General features: G+C 45.6%; 1 protein-coding gene across 9 annotated transcripts in view; it reads right to left on the bottom strand.

The window, feature by feature from the left end:
- The window catches only part of LOC148411135 (RNA binding protein fox-1 homolog 3-like), a 237,994-nt gene that overhangs the window by 128,644 nt on the left and 86,641 nt on the right, over positions 1 to 22,709 (bottom strand). For 3 of the 9 annotated variants that reach the window (XM_088438129.1, XM_088438130.1, XM_088438131.1), the window contains one exon: positions 4,240 to 4,335. The exons of 5 other annotated variants lie outside the window; for them this stretch is intronic. In XM_088438129.1, coding sequence (XP_088294255.1) covers positions 4,240 to 4,261 — 22 coding nt within the window. In that variant the 5' untranslated portion in view covers positions 4,262 to 4,335. Of the gene's footprint in view, positions 1 to 4,239; positions 4,336 to 22,709 lie in introns of those variants that run through there. One more of the 9 variants, XM_088438136.1, reaches the window with a different exon arrangement.

The raw sequence follows: 22,709 nt of genomic DNA, 5'->3' as shown, positions 1-22,709 counted from the left end.
TGCTTGACTGTCGCTAGTAAACGGCTACCGTCACTGTGTTCAAAGATCAGCGTCCGCTTTAGCATGCTAGCAATTAGCTTAACCGCCAAAAGTCTGGGCCTGTCTCAACCCCCAAATGTTTTGGTCTTGTCTTATTCTCCAGTCGTGGTTGTGTCTGGGTCTTGACCGGCAAAAGGCCTGGTCTTATCTCAGACCAGGAAAACCCTTGGTCTCAGTCTTGACCTGCAAAAACCTTGATCTTGGTACTCTCTAGTCTTGATAATATCTTGGTCTCTTTTGGTGTGGTCTTGTCTCAGTCTTGACCTCAAAAGTCTTGGTTTTGTCTTGGTCTGTCTTGACCAGGAAAAGCCTTGGTTTTGTCTCAGTCTCGACACGCAAAAGTCTTGGTCTTGCCTCAGTCTTGACTTCCAAAAGTCTCGGTTTTGTCTGGGTCTGTCTTGACCCGCAAAAGACTTGATTTTATCTCGGTCTTGTCCGGGGAAGGCCTCGGTCCCGTGGCGCAAAAGTCCTGGTTTTGTCTCAAACTCGCCCGGCAAAAGCCTGGATCTCGGTCTCCGTACCCTCCCTAGTCCCCTCCGGCGCGGCCTCGACTACGACTTCCTTCCGTTGGACGACGAACTGAGCGCCGATTTGTCACTATGTGTTTTTTTTTCCGTGATCAAAGCAGACACGGCTTACACACGGCAAGTGCGATACAAGGCCCCGGCCGGGCACCCCGCCGGCAGGACGTGGATCGGCGGGCCCGAGCCGGGCGGCTCCCGGATTTTAAAGCCCGCTTTGATTCCCCCGCTCGATTATTCCGAGTATGCGGCGCGGGCGAAAGTGCGGCCGGCGGACCCGGGGCATAAAAGGGAAAGGCGGAATGCCATTAATGCCAAAGTAGGGAGTAATTCCCGCCGCGCTCCCAGAGGAAATCCAAGGCGAGGCCCAAGCCGGAGGATTTTGACAAATGCCTTCCTCGACGGCGGCAAAGGAGACAAATGTTACATTTAAAGAGAAATACTTAATTTCCGCTTTTGGTGACTCGCAGCAGATATCATTAATCAGCGAGGGGCGGGGGGGTTGCGTGCGGGGGGGCGGCGGAGTCTGCTCAGTGAGCCCGCTAAGCGCCAGATGATCGCCTCCTTCCACTCAATCCATCAAGTGTGATTGGAGAAAGAAAAGGTTCAAAAAGAGAGTAATTACCCGGGCGGCGGTGTTCCCGGGACAAGTTGAACCCCGTTTATCACACGTGACTTGACGCCCCCCCTCCGCCCCCCCACCCCGGCGTCCCCGCACGCGCTTGACAAATTTGACGCCGGAGCGTCACGGACGCAAAGTTGACTCGGAACTCGTTGTGCTGCGGGTGAAGGGGGTTGGGGGTTTATTTGTAGCGACCCCCCCCCACTTCAAAAAAGGCAACGTGAGGCGGGCCCGCCGTTCAAGTTGATGTATGATCCCCGTTGGCCGAGCCGGTTTGAAGCGTGGCGGGGGATTGCAAAGTGACGCCTCTTTAAACGGCGTAATGAGCCGGAGAGGACGCCGCCCCGTGCAAGGAAAAAAATAAAAAAATAAAAAAAACACCCCCCCGGCACTCAATTGCCGTTATTTCGTTGAACAACTCAAATGGAAAGGCCTCGTTAGGCCTATCTATCTTTTATATATTTATAATATATCCCAAACAGTATTTCCATGTATTTAAAAAAAAAAAAAATTTGAGACTCTCTATTGCCAACATTTTGGGAAAAAACAAATCTGCAAATCAGAACCTGGGACTGAATGTCTGGATTCTGTAAAGACGTATTAATACGTCTTTGGGATTGAATGATTTACTGTTTACAAAAAAAATGATAAGATGAACATGCTTGCGTACGTTTTTACAATCAATGCATTTTTGTTTGTTTTGTACGTAATCGTACGTATACGTAGCGTAAATGATCCATCCGATGTTTTCAAGTCTTTATTTGGGCAAACGTAAACCGAAAGGAAGGAGGACTATCGGCGTGAGCCATTTGCCGCCAAACGTCAGCTGTGATAGTCTCCATCCTAACGAGGGTAAGGCCCGCAGAAAAAAAGACGGACACTTGATATCTCAAGCCGTCACATCATAGATTACGTGGGGGGGGGGGGGCCCTCGCAGCTACGTCTGTATTGGAGAAGAAAGACTGCCTGCTCTTTGATATTTGGGCTGTTAAATCAAAGGCGAGGGTTGGCCCAGGGGCGGGCGCCGTGTCGCTGACACGTTGGAGTGCGGCCGCGAGCGAGCGAGCGAGCCAACGAGCCAACGAGCCAGCGAGCGGCTTCCGGCAAGGAGGGCCAGACAATTAAATAGCGGCCGGCCGCCTGGCTTGCCGGCCGGCCCGCTCTCTCTCTCTCTCTCTCTCTCTCTCTCTCGCTTCCCTTTTCTTTCTCGGTGGCGTTTCAAATCAATTCATTCGGCGGGACTGCTGACGCAGCCTGGCCCGGAGAGCCCAGGATTTATGGCTCCCTCTAATGGGCACGCTCCCAAGCAAAGTCCCGCCGTCAGCACTTTCCCGCCAGCGCCGCGGGCCGGGCCACCGATCGGCCGGCCGCCTCGCTCCTTCGCCTGCCGTCGCCGGCTTTTATAAAGGCGCGGGTGTCCGTCAAACATGCGGAGACCCTCAAACGAAGCTTTATGAAGCACTTGGGAGACTTTTTCACCCCTCTAGATGGCACTCTCGGTTCAAAGAGGAAATGTCATGCATTTCCACTACACTAGCGTTTATCTTCTAAACCGAGAGCGCAGAAGTGTAAGAAAAAGACGCAGATGCTTCATGGAGCTTCATTTCACCATCACGACCACAAAGGTCCTCAAACTTTGCAAGAATCAAAGGATTTTGTATTTGTCACATTTATGTCAAGAAAACAGTGTTTGTGTTGAAACCAAGAGCACATCTAGGAGTCAAACATATGACACGGATGCTTCATGAAGCTTCATTTCACCATCACGACAACAAATCTCCTCAAACTTTGCAATAATGAAAGGATTTTAAATTTTTCCGATTTATGTCACGGAAATAGCATTTATATTTAAACCAAGGGAACCAAGTAAAAAATATGACACAAATGTTTCACGAAGCTTCACTACAGCATCACAACCACAAATGTCCTCAAACTTTGCAAGCAATGAAAGGATTTGGAATTTTTCACACCAAATCCAGAATTCAAAATGTAATGCCAAGGAAAATCCACATGGTCTGCCGAGCGTGATAACTCATTCAAAATCTTTCTTCCATATCATCTGACAGTTATCATCTTGACGGGGGGAGGGGGCACACATTAGGACACCTCCCCCGAGCAACACGCCGGCGGCGGTCCATCACCGAGGCGGCGCGGCGGCGGCAATAAGAGATAATTAGACGGCTGTAAAACGGCCGTTCTGACCCGCTCCCTCCGAGAACCTCGCCGCCACCTGCTCGGCGCCGCCCGGCGAGGGAGCCGCGGCGGCCAAGCGGAGCCTGCGGGCGCTCGCCGCGCGTTAGCCGCAATATGGCCGCGCTCCGGGGGTGGCGAGGCGCAGCCGTTACGAGAGCGCGGGCACCGGAGCGGGATGATGTTTTGTCGACGGGTGCAACAAAATAACGGCCAGACATTACAAATCAGTGCAGGAACAACTTGCTAAAATGACTTACCCACCCAAATTTGGATAATGGGTGTTTTGCCACACACAAAGTCAATATTTGACCAAAGTTCCCGCAGTCATTTTCATTGATCAGCAAGCAAAATCTAACCACAATTTCAGACTCTCAAGGACCAAAATCCAGTAACGAAATTCCTAATTTTGTTACAATTTTGTTGCAATTCATTAAATCTATTACAGAGCAAAATCCAACCACAATTTTAGACTCTCAAGCACCAAAATATGAATCAAATGCAAATCCAATCCATTGTTTTGTTTCATCACCAACCAACAACCGCTCACAAAAATCCACTCCAAATTTTACGTTCGTTACCGATCAAAATCCAGTCCTAATTTATGATTCATTTCCTATGAAAAGTCACTTAAAGTTTATGGAAATCACAACTATCGTAGGTGCAAATCCACTCGCAATTTGACATCACCGTCACCCAGCAAAATCCGTTCCAAATTGACGACAAGTTTGGGGATCCAAGTACCCTGACGAATTCCCATTGATCACATTCATTCACATCGTTAGATATCACAGAGCAAATCAGGCCAAGCGCGAGGACACAAATCGTTGTTCCGCACACTTGCTAAACGGCGGGAGTGGTTCCTACCTGCCCAGCTGGGGGTCTCCATGTACGGGTAAAGATGGTCGGGCTGATTCGCTATCACTTTGCTAATGCTTTGACCTCACGATGGGATGAAGGAACCTGAAAACGGGAAGGAGGCGCCTTAGAAATCGGCAGATTTTACAGATAAGGGAATCAAAATGAAAATAGAAGGACGACTGATTGGCGTAATAGCGTAGCGGCATGTGGCGAACCATCCGAAGTTAGCATCCTGTCACAATTATCGACACCAAAGACAGATTTTCTAAAAAAGGGAATCACGGAAAGCAAGGCAAATCGTTTATTGCTAAACGCAGCGCACGTGTCAGCGTTCACGTGCTTTGGCGCTCCTGGCGCTTTGTTTTTTCCGCTGACTCGGGGATGTCGGCGCTCCGCAGCCTGGCTCCGGCCCAGAAGTGCGGCCGCTCAACTGCGACTAAGAGAGTCGGCGAGCAAACATCGATTTCATCTCGGCCAAACTCCGCGCTACGCGTACCCCGCGCGAAGAAAAAAAAAAAAAATGCAGCCGAGCAATTTGTCATTTATCAAAAGTAATTAAAAGCAATTCCTTTCCCCGTGCTTGATTGGGAATTGACTAATTGTCGAAGGAGGGGGATAAATAAAAAAGGCCTGGGATGAATTTTGCAGGAGGCGCATCTAACCGGTGTAAAAAAAAAAAAAAAAGGAGTGGCCAGACATCTGCCTGCACACGATTAGCAAACACGTGCGCGTACGCCACTGACCCACAGGCGCTAAATAATATATTAGCGCTAGCATATTGAGCGTCCCGCTCAAAAGGCTGCGTCAACACCGCAAGTCGCTGAAATACCAACAAAGCCACCTGGGAGCTAGCCGGCGTAACGTTAGCATCCGCGGCGCCGACGCTAACAACCGCCGGAACGTCCCGGGAATGAAAATGTCAGGATTGATTCCGAGCGAGGAGGCGCACGCGGGTTTCTCTCTCGTCATTTTGGTCCTTTTCGATCGTTAGCCGTCGGGTAAAAAGAAAAATAGCAGAAAGTGAAACGGAGGCGGCAGCGAGGTTTTTGCGGAATTTTCACCCGCGTCTGACTTGCTAGCAAAGCACCCGAAGATGTTGTCATATGGCAGCCACTAGAGGGCGCAATCTCATTAAGTCATTTACTGCTATGGACGTTCATGGTAACGGGAATCCCCTGCTAACGGAAGAATAACTATCAAGTGTGTTTTTCAACTGGTAGACATGGAAAAACGTGTAATCGAGATTCCATATAATTGACGAAAAAATGGCAATAGATGGCAATCGGAATCTAGAATTTTGCATCATGTTGAAGCAATACACACAAATCCGTTAAAAAGCAATCGCGACATTCTTATCTGGTTCCGCAATCGGTAATTTGATCAACTTAAAAGTTTGAGAAAGTCAATCGATTTCGGCGGAATTTACTCGCCGATGGCCCAAGGACGAACGGATTAACTCAGAATCAGACGGCAAATGTAATCAAAATCCTTTCAAAACGCGTTTAAAATGTCCTTGTGAAAAAAAAGGAAGGGGCTGTGGATCAACGGATTAAATTTTGATCAAGATAAGCTAACAAGAAATTTTATTAACATTCCTACCAAACTTTTTCAATGATGTCCGTGTTTTTTCTTACAAGGCGGAAAAATTTCAGAAATCAAAAGATTCCGCCGGAACACAGCGTGGAGCTTCAAGAAACAGCCCAAGGACGAATGCCAGAGGTGGGCATTTCGTCGGCACTGACGGACTGTCCGTAGAGGTTTTTTAATTTTATTTTTATTAAATTCAACCTCAGCAATACTTTGCTTCACTCGTAGTGTATGTGACGTATGTGAAACCGTCTTCTATATTTCTAGCTGCGGATAAATTACAAGCCAATTTCATTTGACCATTCAGGGATTTTGTTTTTTTTTTCCCCCCGAAATTGGAAAACAAAGTTGAAACATTTGATGGAAAGGTTTTACGACGCAACAGCAGATGACTCGCCATGGAGATGAAAAGCTAATCGATATTCCCGAGAGTCAATCTCACGGCGGACGTTAAATTCGGACATTTTAGGAGCTTTTTTTAAGAGCACTCCATCAAATTGAAGACCTCCCCTTCAATAAAGCCGTATATGTGAGCACCGGGAGCCAACGTTTTTATAGTGACGCCCCACTAATGACATTCGTTTTCCTGAGAAAATGGAAGCATGTTGTTTATTGTGCGCGTGGCATTTTTAAGAGCTTTGAGCAACGGCGGATTGAAGGATGAAGCGGCGCCGGCAAGGCTAATTAAGGCCCTCCTTTTGGGGAGAGGGCTAATTAAAACTTTTGAGAAAAATCAACGGACGCCCACGCTCCATCCCAACTCGTGACCTTTGACCTTGGACTAACTAATACATTCAAACATGTAATGTAAAATTATTGCAGCCTTGGCGGTACTTCTATTTACGAACGCCTCTTTTTACGGAAAATTCAGCCTCGAAACGCCTCGGCGGAAAAATAGTCTGCAGTAATGAGAGAAAATCCAAGATACGAAAGGAAACATTGTTTATAAGGCACGAGGCACTTTCAAACATCAAATTGACATAGCTATGGCTAACATTGTACATATTCACAGGAAAAACACATTCCTTTAGACTGTCGCGTTTGACGTTCTTAGCGCGTCGTCAGCACTTTAGCAATGACATCACACAGGAAGCACTTTGCATGACTCCAAACTAAATTTAAGTAAACTTACATGCTCAAAATAATGCCAAAAATTTATACTGTATTATTGCTCCTGAGGACTTCCTGGATCACCAATACACCTGCACGGTCTGAAGGCAAAAAAGTGAACCGCATTCATACTGTCAACTGCTACAATGAATAAAATTGATATAAAGGGGCGTTTTTTTATTATTCGTTCCATGAAGTATTTTGATTAGTATGTATTAAGGCATTTTTAAAGAGTCCAGACTGGTACATTTTTTGTTGTTTTGTTTCGCTCTCAAATGAGAGAAGGTCTGAAAATAGATGGCTTTGAATGGGTTAGCGACCATGGCGCGCGATGTGACGTGTGCATGAGTATATTTAATCGCCAGTAGCGTGCCGATTAATTTCACGTCTGCCGGCGAGCGTCGGGCGCGTGCCCAGCGACCGGCTGGGATTTAATGCGCCGCCATGCCATGGATGTGAAAACTTGCCAAGTTGCACAAAAATGAAGCAAAAGTGTGAATTGCAAGCGGCCATGTTTAACATCCAGACGTGCAGCTGGATGTTAAACGGGGCTGCCAAAAAAAGAAGACTTTTCACAGGAAGTTTTGATGAACTTTTTCAAGATTTCAATTGTCAAAATCACGGCACTTTTTCTTGCGTGCGAATGTTAGCCAGGGTAGCGGCTCATTAGCTTTCGTTAGGGAAATTTCAAGGTTGCAGGACTTGCTAACGTTTAGCGTACGTTTGGAATTCTCGGAGCAACGCCGAGGTCCTCGAGAAACTTATTATAAGGGGCGAAAGTCAAGGAAGCAACTGTCAAAATCACAGCAATTTTCCTTGTCCGGCGAATTTCCGGCACACGTTTGCGACCTCGACGAGATCGGAAGCGGACTGGGGCCTTAACCAGATGGTTTTCCGCCTGCTTGATATTGAGAAACGGCTCATGAATTTCAGCCAAAACTACCCTGGGCTCAAAATACTTCTTTTCTTTTCTAATTTCTTTTTGTTTGACGCCCCTGCTAAAGAGTGTGCCGCCACCAAGAGGTTGAGTGTGGAATTACATCCCAAATAAAAAAGGAGGCGAGACAAAAAACATTTGCTTGAATTTGACTTGATTTTACCAAGGAGCTGAAAGTCTGGATGAAAACTGACAAAAATGATTTGGAGCGGGGAAAAACAAGAATCGTGTGAGCGTTTGTGTGAAATCACCTCCACGCACCTGTCCACACGCACGCCGTCAGTTTTTTGGCCGGCCGCGGAGTGCTTGTTTAATCAGCGGCGCGTTTTAATGGCGTGTCAGTGAAAGGCTGAAATACGGCGGCGGGCTACCTGGTGAAAACATTACGATAAATCCCGCTCGCCTCCGCCGCCGCCGTAAATCGGCGCTTTGGGGGTGGAAGCAGCCAAAAATGACAGCTATTAAAATAATGAATGGGATGATGAATTTCCGCCATCGGGGACGAAACGCTCCGAGGGCCGTCGCGGGATATTTGCGGCCCTTAAACGTTTGGCCGAGGGGGCGCCGTACTTCGTTTGCGCCCGTGCGCTTTGGGGGAGTCCGGAGGAGGCGAAAGGGGGGCACCCGTCCCGACCCGGCCGACTAAATATGCCATTCCCAGCACGTATGTACGGAAACGCTAGCGTAGCGCTCACTTGCGCTAGTCTATTTACGTGCCATTTACTGTATACGCCCAAACACGGCAGAGGAAGACGACGGAGCGCGCTTTACAGATAGCGACCAAATGTTGCGGCGGCGCTGCCAAAAATCCGCCGCCACGTTTCAGCGAGTAAGTGCGAAGCCCTCGGAGACTCGCTTACAAAATTGCGCTGGAATCCGACCCAGCTCGCCAGATGACTAATTGCAACATTTTCGAACAAAGTCTCTGGCAGCGGCGGCGCCGAAGAGGATCGGTCGCCACGCTCAGCGGGGACCGGCGCGCTCCGTGTTTTGCGCGTAGCCGTTGGCCGCCGGCGCCCCCTGGCCTCCAATTGAGATGTTTTATGAGGCCGCGCGCGATCGGGCGAGCCGGCGTCAAGCTCGGCCGCGGCGACGAGCGTCCGGCTCGCCTTTAATTGCTCGTTTCGCTAACGGTCGGCGGCCGGGAAGCGCGCGGCGCCGGCTTCAAGGCGGAAAATGACTTTTTGGACTGGCGGGAAGCGCGCACTCTCGCTCTGCCAGTAGGGGGTGTGGACGAATCCCTTCGGGCTGGGAATTCCCATCTCGCAGGCGCTTCTGCCACTGTCCAGCTTTTTCTTTCGTGACGAATGACATCTTAACCGCGCTCAATCGCGAAAGCTCAAACGTTTCGCAATTCGGCTTCGCCCTCGGGCTCGCGTGCAAGCTCCGTATTTGAAGAATTCGACTATGCCGTCAATTTTGGATTGTGAGGCGTACCCGTTGGATAATCTATGCAAATAAAAAGTGTTAAGCCAGAGCAGACTATAAGCCGCAGGTTGTGCTATCAGATTTGAAAGCAGAAATGAATACATTTCTATTTACATTTCCAGTGAGCCGAGAATCATTTCCAAGTCCACCGGAGCAATAATATTTATTTTGTTGGATTTTTTGGAGCATGTAAGTTTACTTAAGTTTAGTTTGGAGTCATGCAAAGTGCTTCCTGTGTCATCGCCAAAGTGCTAATGACGTGCTAACAATGAGAACGTCTCAACCCTCAGCTTGCTCGTGTCTGAAAAAAACTCCAACTGAACAGAAATGCACACAAATAACATTGATTAAATCAATCGTGTAAATGAATTACATATGCTATTCGTTTCTAAACAAAACATGGATGTAAATGAGTACTTTTCAATGAAAAATCTTTTCACATGCTAATATATAATAGAGAAATACCTGGCACTAACAAAAATGATAAGCTAAATGCATACAAGTCAGCACTATATAACATGCTGAAAATATGAAGTAACATTAGCTAGCATTAGCTAGCATGTTATCCACAGTCACAAATTGTCGGATCAACAAACTCATTTTGGGCACGTTATCATAAAAGGCAACATTCTCACAAAGAAAGTACAACTTGCTGACACTCACGGGCCACATTTCAAAGAGAGACAGAACAAGGTGTGCGTCACCGCCACGGCGTCCTTCCTCACTACAAAATGTAATATCAACAGCGGCCAGGGGCGGCGCCAAACGACCAACCAAGATCAAACCGAGCAAAGCACGAATAGAGGATCAACTAAACCGGTTCCAAAATATCATTAGTCCGGGTGCGCCCCATGCGACCGGTACCAGCCGATCCTCGGACCACGTCTACCAAATCTGATGCAACGAGCGGAAGTGCCATTTTTCCCAAAATGTCCTAAGATGCCACGAGAGCTTGCGGGTGCCGGTTGAGCTGGATGGGAAATCAATATGAGCCAGGGCTCGCTTCTCAAAAGTTGAAAAATGACGTTGCCGCTGAGAGGGGAGCACGCCGCTCCAAAACGTGGACCTGGATGTATATTTTGCGGGTTCACCTGTACACAAGAGCACGCGGGATGTCGTGAATATGCGCTAAATAAAAATGATGGCGCGCCCAAGCCGCCGTGCATCAACATGAAATATTTTCACGTCGTCTGCCGGCGGAGGAAGGGGGCGGCATCGCCGCAGGAGAAAAAACAAGCCCACATCCAAATCGGCGTCGGGTTAGCCGACGGTCGGCAAGAACGATGGCCTTCCCGGAGTCGTCGATACGGAAAGTCGGGCGTGAAAAAGCCTTCCATCAATGCGAATCATATTAACATGATAAAGGGCACGTTGCAACGCCGGTCCGCGCATTGATCCCGCCTCCGCTGCCTTCTACGCCGTAAGGGATGGCGCGGCTTCCTCTTACCGACGCCGCCACTTTATTCACGGGAAAATCCATCAAAAATTGTTCGGCGTTAACTCATACTTTTATAACTCTGGAATTCATACATACATATATATAGACTTTCATTTTCATATATAAATCTTTTTTTTTTCCATGGTTTTTTTGTGTTTCAAATTTCAGTGATTTGGCTTTTGACTATTTGGGCTTATAAAAATATTTTTCCCCATTAGTTTTTATCTAATGGTGTTAAGAATTTATTATAATTTGATTTTTATTTTAAATATCTATAAACAATTATTCTCAATATAATTATTTTAACTTTGGACAAGGTTGAAATTTTGGGGGGGAGGCTGTTTTCAACCTAAAAAAAAATCTCTCTCATTAAATTGTCTCTTGAAAAAAATAAAATAAAATAAGAACACTATTTGGGCTTGTAAAAATATGATTTGGATTGATTGATTAAAAATAATTGTGTTGTTGGTAAACTAAAAAAAATCTGCAGGACACCATGAAAAACATGTTTGGATTGATGAAAAATATGACTGTGATTGTGTTTATGGTAAACTAAAAAATAATGTAGTAAAAGTCATGAAAAGTGGAGGGACTCAAGTTGTAATATTGCAACTAATCACCTTGAAATTCCAGCGCGTTGCAATATGTCAAAAAATTCCACATTTAGGCAGCATCAAGGTGAACATTCCTATTAAATATATATAAATAAAAAATAATAAAACAGCTTGGAGAGAGTGGTGCGGCGCACCTTGCTTAAATATGAACTAATTAAGTGTCAAAATGAAAGCGTTTCATCTTCATTAGCGTGGGACAAGCGGCCGACGAGGGAACCGAATTGAGAGGAGCTGCCGGCTAATCCAAGGAACGCGAACGCGCGCGCGCGGCTTGCCCGCCCATCAAACGGGAAAACGCCCAAAGAAAGCGCCTGATTACATTTAATGGAAGATGGCTGACGCTGGAAAACGGCGGGACGTAATGCACTGTATAAATGCGGTGGGAAAAAAAAGTCCATAATAAAAAGAATGAATTCGGTGAAGTTGTATATTTGGAAAGTTGTTGCGCCAAGAAAGGCTAAAGAGATTGAATTGAAAGGTGACTTGACAGAGGAAGCCATAAAAGGAGCAAGTTGAGCATCTCCATTGAGGAGCGGGCCGTCTTGGGAGCGCCGCTCGGGCAAAGCGTTGCACCTTTTCGATAAATTTGACACGTGGTGTAAGAAAGGGAAAAAAAGCGTCCTTTTGGCTTCTTGTTTACATCTCATGAATGCTGCAAGCCAACGAATGGCAAGCACAAAAGCGGCAACGCACGTTTGGACTTATTTATTTTATTTTGAAAGGCACTTTTCAAGCTTCAAAGGGAGACAGGCCCAGAGGCCACTCGGCGAAAACGAGGAAAAAGCCGCTGCCGCATTATCACTCCACACGCCAGCGCAACACACACGTTGCGTTATATATTTAACGCTTGACTTTTTTTTGGGGGGGGGGGGGGGGCACATTATGCAGCCTCGCTACGCTATTGAGGAATGCATCATAAAGAAATGACATCAAAGAGGGCTTTTATTGTTTGTTTACCTTCCGCTTACACGTTTGACACGGCTTTATGTCACCTCAACATTAAAAGTACCGCTGCATTTTTTTCAAGCAATACCTATGAAAAAAGTTAGCTTCAACACATTTGACCAATTTGTATCAAAAACGGCACACTGGAACTACGAACGAGGCTTCATGAAGCACTTGTGGGACTCGCAAAGGCGGCCGATAGTCCAATCCGCCGCTTTCTTAGAACGCTTTTTCCATCACCAAGAGGAAATTACAAATTGACATTTCATCATATTTAAGGAACATTTTGTGCAGATAAAGTATTTGCGGTATCGTTATTTGGTATCAGTGACTACTCAAAAATTGAGTACTTGCCCTAGTGTCTCTCTTTCTCTCTCTCTCTCTCACTCTCGTCGGAGAAAAATGAATCGGTAAAACGTCATCCAGTAGGAGGCGCATTTAACGAGCATCTCTGTCATCCGTCGCACCCGTGAACCCCGCGACCCCCCCGGCCGGTCTAACTTCCCCCGGCCGCTAACGACGCGTATGATGGCCCTGCCCGGCCCGTCGCCATTTGGGCCGCATTAGCAGGACAAACAATCGTTGGAGGTGTCACTTGATAATGGTCCCCCGACCAAAAAAATCAAAAAAATTAAATAGAGGCGTCCCTCGCAGAGCCTTCGCTCTCGGCCGGGGTAATTAATTGGGGGCGCTCTGCCCCAAAGATTTCCAATGGCGGCGCGGGCGACGGCCGCCGAAGCCCTACGACGCCATCGATCGCTGGCAAAGTGAGAAATGCATGGGGCTCCGGCTCCACATCTTAATGGCGCCGCTATTGATGCTAGCTGCCAAAACGCCGGCGTATTGATGCCCGCGCACATCCGCAATGAGCTCCGCGGGGGATAGCCCGCGCCCGCCGCCGTAAATAACGCCGCCGGCCGGGGGTCATTCCGGGATGGCCGGGAGAGCCGGGGCCGGATCCATACTCCTCGGGCCCGGGGCGCGCCGCAATTACGGCGGCCGATTAGCTAAACGGGCCCCGTCGGAGGAACGGGATCGGGCCCTGCCCGTCAGCGGCTTTCGTGTTGAAGAGAAAGATCGGAGCGTCGTGCAAATCATGGCTCGTCACCTACATTGATGACAAAAAATGGCAACACACAGTAAGACGCCAAAAAAAAAAAAAAAATCAGGATCAAAATGCTGATTGTTGACTTCCTGTTTTGGGGTCATGCTAGTAGTTGAGCACCAAAGCTAAAATTTGCGAGCGTAATTTGAGAGGTCTATAATGTCTTCATGCGTGTCAGAAAAGTGAACTGGGTTTTCTTTGGAAACGTAATAGATGAAAAGAATGGGGAGGAAAAACGTAAACAAATGATTTCTGCAAGAGAAAACGCGTATAGTATGATGAAGAAAATATGAAACAAAAATGCAAAACCAAATCAATAAAAATGAAAAATCCGAAAGAATAAAATAAACCATATGTAACTAACCATAAAACTATACTAAATATACGCAATTAAAAAAAATATAAATGAGTGAAAAATGAAAAACAATTAACTTGACAAATGATCATTTGTAATAAAAAGTAACTTTTTTGATGAAGTCAAATCAAAATGACTACCTCTGGCAAAAAATGAGGGAACGCTGTAATACGAACTCGGTTAAATGTGACCCGTTTGCTGGACTAGTTAACAAAATTAAGAAAAGGCACAAAAAAAAAAAAAGGACGTCTGCATCGGCACTCATTAAAGCAATAAATCTTGCAAGTCTCACTTTGCCGCTGCAACAAAGTGAATTAGTTGCAGATCAACCTGGCCGGGTTTCCACCTCCCGACGGAGCCGGAACCGCCAAGCCCCCCCCCCGGTCCCCCCATCCCCCCCGCCGTTGCCGCCGCCGCGACGTTAGCAATAAACGAAGGATCTCGCAGACAAGACAAATGGCGGGGCGCGAGAGGAGCCCGGCGCACCAATAAAGCGATCGATGCTAAAGCCATCCCGCCGGCCTGCCGGGCCCGGGCGGCCCCGCCCCCTCTTGGGCTCCCCCCCCGTTCAAGGAGCGGATAGAAATAAATAAACCTCAAAGCCGCAAGGATGCCGCAAAAGTGCCAAACTGAAAATTTGGTTAAGGGAGGCCGGGGTGACGCATCTCTGGAGAGACGCAACCCGACAGGCTGCTGACAAATAAAAAAAAAAAAAAAGGAAAAGTTAAAGGAAACCATATTTGTTTAACTCTTGTGGACATACTTTGCAAACTATAAGCATTGCATTTTTTTCCCGAATTTTGTCAACAAAGAATCTTCTGTTTGCTGACAAAGGAATGCCGCGAAAATCACAAGAAAATCAATGTCATGAATCCCATTCAAATGCATCTAAAATTTCGCAATTAGAATGGTTTTATATGGTCCAAAATTTGGACAATGATTCTTTTCGGACGCAAAATCTCGCACGTCCAGCTGCAATCTCATACAAATGTCAGAAACGTTGCATCTTGACATTTTTGATCACCTGTTGGAAATTTCAGCTCCCTAGTATTTTTTGATGCGCTTTATAATGCGGTGTGGTTTATAGTCGGGAAAATACAATACTCGGCGATGCTTTTAAACATAGAAAATTCAAGACGGACGCAGCGTCCGCGATTCCACGAAGACCTCGCTGAAATGTCAAGGATCTAAAGGCTTTAATCTCTCCCGTGCGAGCTCTCCCGGGGCCCAAACGAGGGGCGCCGCATGCCCAGGAATACATTACGCCGGGGGGGCGCCGCGCTCGGCCGTATCGCGCTGAACTTTCCATCCTCCTTGAAGGCGTCACGTGACGCGCTGCCACTTTGAAGGCCGCGCCGGCCCAAACGGCTTACGGGGGACCGGGCGGGGGGGAGGAGGGGCGATATAAATAAAGAGCACCCCCATCCTCCCTGGAGGGAACCCAAATTCCACTCGGCGCTACAACCTCGCCGGCGGGAAGACAGAGCGGACCGGAAAGTGCCGCGTCTGGACTTTTTTCGTGCCGGCGCCCCGCGCAAACCCGATGACCCGTCGGGCCGGTCGAGAATTTTCAGGTGGAAAACAACTGCGGCGCTCAGCGGGATGCGGAAAGTTGTCCGCAAAAACTTTGGACCCGCCGGAGGTCCGCATCTTCCGAGCGGCTTCAAGCTCAGCGTCTGCCCTCGAAGACCGTGGGACCGGATCGGCGGGCCGCACGGGGCCAGAAGCTTCGATGGCGCTTCTGAAGGGGCCCGGACCCCTTGGCGCCGACTTACTTATTGGTCTTTATGGCGCTCCGTTTCAGGAAAGAGAATTTTTCAGCCATTGACCGCTATGTCGTGGACCACGGAGACAAAAACCATCGCCCACATGTGTAGTACACCTCCCTACAATTAGTAGGCATCTGGGTGAATTTCCAATTCACTTTTTCCAAAATGTCTGCTTAAACCGATATGAATAACTGGAAATTTCCCCAAATGGCAACTTGAAACCAAGCTGGCAGATTTTCCTACAGACTTTTTCGCCCGTGGGGTCATGATTAACGTGCCCACCAAATTTTATACTGATCAGATATTTAGGTGGGGCAAATATTTGTTCTTGGAATTTGCAAATTCGAACCAAAATGGCCGATTCCCTCTTGCGTTTAGACAATGGGTCCAGAGAATTTTTCGCGCATGCCATCATGAAAATCACGTCCATCAAATGTAATGTCGATCAGATTAAACCAAAGTCCTGGTGTACGTATATTCCGGTGCGCGACTAAATCGGAGCCACCTCCTTCTAACCGTCAATCAAGTTCTGACTTTTTAACCAGACATTTTATTTTTTTCGCGACTGATAGAACTCACTGGAAGAGGTCATGGAGGGCCATTGTCCCCGTCTCGTCTTCTCCTGGAGTGTTAATAAGGACCACTTCACAAGTCCATTTTGTGGCTTTGATGAGAGAACAAACTGAGTGATTGCCCGGTCAAATCAAATTAGCCTCCGCCGAGTCCTCTCCTCTCCTCTCGTTTTTTTTTTTCCTCCCCCCGCATGAAGGGAGTCCTTCGAAACACTTTGCACTCACAATGAGGCTAATACGACGGAAAGAGCGCCGGACACCCGGACCAGCGCCGTTGCACTTAGATGCTCATTTGTGCAGGATCATTTCATGCCCTCATATCATCAAATCAAATGTGACGTGTGCATTTGAACTGATTCTCAAATACTCAAATTTTAAAACCCCCAAAGATTTTTTTGGAAGTGCATATTTTAAATTTGAAAAATTAGTGACTAAAATCAGAAAAATCCCTTTTTTTTTTTTTTTTACTTAAATTCCATATTTTAGTGTTAGGAAAATATTTTATAGTATTTTAGTTTTCTAGAAAATATTGATTTGGGAAGATATTGACTAAATTCTGGCCTAAATTTCCCCCAAAATGTTTTTTTTTTTTTTTTAATATTATAATACATATTTTTGACTTGGAAAAAACCCCAAAACCCCATGAATCACTTTTGTTGATATTTACATATTTTTGTCAACAACGTACACCGCCGGTCAGTCCAAGTGCAGCCAAGGGCCTCCAAGTTTCTCTTACCATGTTAATTTTCACCGCAGCACATATAAAACATTTTGCAAGCGTGGTGCTTTTTGATTATAGTTGCGAACGCCTTTGCGAGAATGAATGCCAGGCGGCGTTTTGAGGACGCTTTCACTCTTGAAAATAATCATCATAATACAAAGAAAACGTTTGGCTGTATAAATGCGCTTTTCGCCGACTGTTTAACTCAAGTGCTTCCTGTTTTTGTCCCACTCCAATCTTGTTGTGCCTTCCGCACAAAAACGCAAACGCGCCTCGCCGCGGAAAATTTGCATTCAAATCAGATTTTGTCGCGGGTGGAGAAGAAGCAAGCCAATAGTTTTGTGAGTAAAAATGTGTCGCGGCAAGTAAATAAACGCTCATTGAAAGGAGGCAAAAAAAAATGTAGAGAGGGAGGGAGGGGAGTATCAGTGGGAAAATAAAAAATAAAAAGAGCCCATTGTCGCGTTTGCAGTAAGCAAGCAAGCAAGCAAGCCGTGTGAGAAACGATAATTAAGCGCTAATTAATTTGCTGCTCTTTATCTGAGAGAAAAGTGTGCTCCGCAAAAGATTAGCGCAGCTTTTCAATAAGTGGCGGCAACGGCGGGCGGGCTTGATTCTTCTAAATGTTGTTGCGCCAAAAGGCAGCCATCGGTCCCAATTACAGGCCAAATCAATTGATATTTGCAGGGATTTTCCCACCAAATTGGGGCTCCATCCATCTCACATTTTCTTGGGAAAACGCCTATTTCCAATATGGCAGATGTGTTTGTCATATTTATGCTTACAATGAAAACAAATCCACCAAAACAAAGACACAGGAGTGAAAATGTTTGGCAGATTGGGCCAACACCTTCAATCAAGAAATTTGGTGGACGCAGCTATCATGGGTAGACCCACAAAAAAGTCTCAAGAAGCAGTGCGTGAAAAGACACGGGTAGTCTGCCATTTTGGTTTTAAGCAGCCACTTGGGTTCATTTTAGACATTTTTGTAACGGCCAGAGTTCGCTTCAAAAATTCAGCCCCCAAAGGCGGTACCACTTATCGACAAGAGGTTTGGTGGAAACATCTACAATGAGCAGACCCACAAAAAAGTCTCAAGAAGCAGTGCGTGAAAAGACACAGGAAGTCTGCCATTTTGGTTTTAAGCAGCCACTTGAGTTCACTTTAGACATTTTTGTAACGGCCAGAGTTCGCTTCAAAAAATCAGCCCCCAAAGGCGGTACCACTTATCAACAAGAAGTTTGGTGGAAACATCTACAACGAGCAGACCCACAAAAAAGTCTCAAGAAGCAGTGCGTGAAAAGACACAGGAAGTCTGCCATTTTGGTTTAAAGCAGCCACTTGGATTCATTTTAGACATTTTTGTAACGGCCAGAGTTCGCTTCAAAAATTCAGCCCCCAAAGGCGGTACCACTTATCAACAAGAAGTTTGGTGGACACATCTACAACGAGCAGACCCACAAAAAAGTCTCAAGAAGCATTGCCTGAAAAGACACAGGAAGCCCGCCACGTTGCCTTGAAGCGCGCCATTCATTTCGCCCCCTTGCCAATAGCGTAAAGAAAAACTGAGATATTTTGTCCATGGGCCTCCAAACTTAACGCAACTTCAAGTAAGAAGACTTGAAGTTGCAAAGAATCCGAGTTTTTTGCCTTTGCGTGCGCACGGCATCTCAAATCACCATGAAACATTCAACTAATGGGCCCATTTGATTCAATATTTATACAGAAGCGCGGAGAATAAAAGCACCTTCTAATGACTAAGAAAAGGTGCAAATGTTTGATCGTCACTTTGAAGAAGAAACTCCTTCCGCCGACCTTGAGCGGAGTTCCGGTGCAGTTTTTGGACCGGGTGTCTTTCATGATCAAATGAGTAAGTTTTGCAAGAAATAAAGATGCTGAGTCGCCAGCGCGACTCATTTCCTGGCGCGTAAATCCTCTCGGCCGTCCACTCTGATTAATAGCGAGGGGATGTGATCCTCTCATTAAGAGCGTGACTTCCTTCCTGAGATCATCTCGCCCCGAATTGCGCGAGAGATGAAGCGCAAACACATCGAGGGGCCTCAGACCCAAAAGGCTGGCTTTTTTGTGCGTGCGACCGAGATGAAGACGCGTGCCGGATTTGCTGCTGATCGGACGTACGGGTGGCGGGGGTTTATTTGGATTGGTTTATATTTTTTGCAACTCCCCAAGGAGTGCTATTAAAGGTGTTTTCAAGGGAAAATGCGTCAACGTTAAAGCCCTTAAAAGGGAAGCGATTCATTCCCCCGCGCGCACCACAAGTGGAGCCAATTCAGAGCATTGCTGCCATCTTGTGGTCACTAATGAAAGCTCACCCTGAAGGAAAATGAGGAGAATGCCTTGATTTTTTGCACTTGGGGGGATTAGGAGAATCAACTTATATTTTTTGAATGCTCGTGCTATAATTTGCCCACTTTTCAAATCATTGAACTTCTTTTTGTGATGTATTTTTAACACTTTCAATTGGTGGATTTATTTCTATATTGCATAAAAAAAAACAGTAAACCTGGTGCATCTTTTTGGTTGCTTTTGAGATTACCTGTTTAAATGTAATTATCTTTCTATCATTTTTGTGTATACAACATGAATCTAATCAAATAAGTGGTTATCTTATTCACAAATGAGTAATATAAGATCAAAACGATCACCTATTTATTTTAACTTATCTTCTAATTGATTGAAAAATAAAAGAAATACTAATGGAAAATAATATAAAAGTATAAAACGTTAGAAAATGGAATGTTTAAATCAGTGAAATAATAAAATAAGTATTAAAAATAAGTGAAAACAAAACTGATCAACTATTTTAAATTATTTCTAATTAATTAAAACTCATAAATAATATGTTATACATTTGGTTGTTTAAATGTAATTATCGTTTTTATATTTTTAATTAAAACATGAATCTAATGAAAATAAGTGGTTAGTTGATTTAAAAATAAACCCTGATACCAAACTGATCAACTTATCTTAAATTCTTTTGATTATTTATTGAATTTACTTTAAAAAAAAACTATAAATACCTTTTTCCTCCCAAACTCACAGATTAAAAACACGAATCTATATGAAGTCATTTTTTTCAAAGTTTAATCTAATCAAATAAATTCTTAGTTAGTTCTAAAATAAAAGTGATATAATACCAAACTGAACAACTAAATAAATCAAATACAGCGAAGCGCTTCTTTCATTTAGTGCATGCAATGTGTAGTTGGGCAAATGTCCACTGGATGTCGCTGTGCAGAAAGAAAAGGTGCCGGTCTTCGGTTTGTCCTCAGCTGACCCCCTTTTTTTTCTTTCTCTTTTTTTACACAGGCAACCACCTACACACACGCGCATACCAAAATCAGACAATTTCTCAATGTTAGCAACGTTTGTCAACATGTTTATCGATGTTCAGACATTTACCAAGAAGTTTAGCCACATTTTGCTTGAACATTTTTCACTTATGTTTTGCAGGGTTTTTTTTCCCGGAAAACTTACAAGTGTTGAGAAAATGCTTCATGAAGCACTTGTGATTTTTTTTTTTTTAACTCTCTAGAAGGTCAATATAAAGTTAGTGCAGTGGGAATATATTAAATTTCCACTGCATTTTTAAATCAAAAGCGCCATCTAGAGGAGTAAAAAAATATCACAAGTGCTTCACGAGGCTTCGTTTGACCACGCCTTACTTTTAGCCACAAAAACGTCTCGGGCTTTTGTGGCAATCACTTCGTTTGTTACATTATGTACGTTTATGGACATTTAGTTTCCAAAGGTATAGCAATATTTTCTGGTATTTTCTGGTGACATTTTGTGACGTTTGGCCAAATTTCACAAGGAATATAAATGTTTCGCCATATTTAGCTATGTATAACAATATTTTCTGTGCGACTTATTTCGTGATTAGCGATAGCTACGTTTAGCAACGTTTGACGCTTAGCGATATTAAGCAACTTAATAGAAGCTTAGTAAGGTTTGTGACTTTTCTTGACATTTTGTGACATTTGCTAAGTTAGTAAATGTTTATCGAAATTTAATGGCACGTAGCGTTAATTGCGCGTTTAGTTTCGACGGTGACATTTATCGACCTTTGCTTTGAAAAGCCGCGGCAACATGTTTGACATTTTGCGACATTGTAATGACTAAGATTCATTTTTTGGGGCGGAGCAACGAGGACGGAGCTCCCCCTAGCCGCGTGAAACGGAAGGCGGCGGCGGACCGAGGACAAATGTCACGCTGCGTCCTTCGGCCGCTGACCTACATCCGCTGTCAGGCCTCGCTGCGGGGGTGACGGCGCCCCCTGCTGGAGCCTGACCTTAACACAAACGTGTTGGGGGGGGGGGGGGGGGGGGAAACCTGCCGCATGCACGCTGAATAATGAATTGATGTGTTCAACAATAAGGGCCCCCGAGGCCCCTGTGCAGCTGTTCGCACGGCTCCCAGCAAGAAACTGGCTTCTCCTGGGCAAGCGCCGCTCGCTATTTTATACACACACACACTCACACACACCTGCTGTCCCACGGCTACAGCGCCACACACACGGCCTATGAAAGAAATATGAGCGGAATTGGAGGGGGGGGTGGCACAAACACACACACGTACGCACAAACACACACACCAGTTCGCACTGTGAGGAAGAATGAGGATGTCCTCATGCAAAAGATCCAACTCTGTCTCCACCAGGCTTAGCGCGCACACACACAAAAATGCCATAGTGCCACGCAACAATGGGAAGACAAGTGTGCCATACACACTTTTTATTACATGGAGTGGCCAGGGATGGGAAACTGAAGCTTCACGATGCATCTGGAAAGAGTTGCTGTAAACAATGGGCCCTCTAGATGGCACATTCTGTGCAACATAGGGCTGAAAAAGCACTGATCACTAAAATAAAAAAATAAAGTCAAGAAAAACAAACAGGCACACGTTCATGATGGTATGAAGCATCCAAATTTCCCATAAAATTGAAATACTTTTAATCAAATTATATGTTAGCTGTGACACACAAAAATGGAAAAAACACACCAATTTAATTTTGAGGCCTTGGTGTCAGTTGTGCCACATTAAAGAAGAAATACAAGTACTCATACACACACTTGAATAGTTGCCTGTACCTCACAAAGATAGCAATACAAGTACTTAGTAACACACATTCTGGATCACTATCACCATATATACAGAAAAACAAGCTTGCAACACACAATCCAAGTACTGTAATGCAATGAAGTTGCTGCTTGGCAACTCCGAGCCACCAGGGGGCGCCTACAGATTAAATGACTGACACCTTAATCATGGCGGAGGAGAGGTATTGTTTTTTTTGTTTTTTAAAGTGCTGTTTTAACACGTAGCCCCGGAAAATCAAATCCCCACAACATGTCATTAGATGAAAATTCCTCCTAAAAAAAAGAGATACGGTTCACTTTGCGGCTGGGGCGCGACTTTGTGGCGAGCGGGCCGTGAAAAGGAACAGAAGGTCCGCAGGCCTCACGCTGATCCCGCTCGCCGCAGGCCGGAACCTCACATTCTTTTTTTTTTTGATCCGATTGTGCGGAAAGCCCTTGGAGCATTCATTCCATATCCTTGACATCCAGCTAGCTTAAGGCTAACGTACTAGTGCACTTTTTGTCCTCAAATCAGCATCCTACAAGAAGAACTTTGCTCAATACCGACGGATATTTTCAGGAGCGGTAATATTAGTAAACCGCTGTGTCGCATTAACGAGCGCTACTCGGCTCAACGTGTAGCGCTAGTAGCCGCACTAGTAGCTGTCGCAGCGTTTCTCCGATATTCTTGACATCAAACTTAACTTCTATTTAACACTGGTACTACTAGTGGGCATTTTGTTGCTCCGAGTAAAGCCGTTTTTATGATATCCTGCTTGAGGTTCATGTACTAGTA

Source organism: Hippichthys cyanospilos, chromosome 16 (assembly GCF_059441005.1).
Source record: "Hippichthys cyanospilos isolate Australia breed blue-spotted pipefish chromosome 16, RoL_Hcya_1.0, whole genome shotgun sequence".
NCBI lineage: Eukaryota > Metazoa > Chordata > Actinopteri > Syngnathiformes > Syngnathidae > Hippichthys > Hippichthys cyanospilos.
The sequence above is the reverse complement of the archived record's forward strand: the minus strand, read 5'-3'. Positions and strand labels throughout refer to the sequence as shown.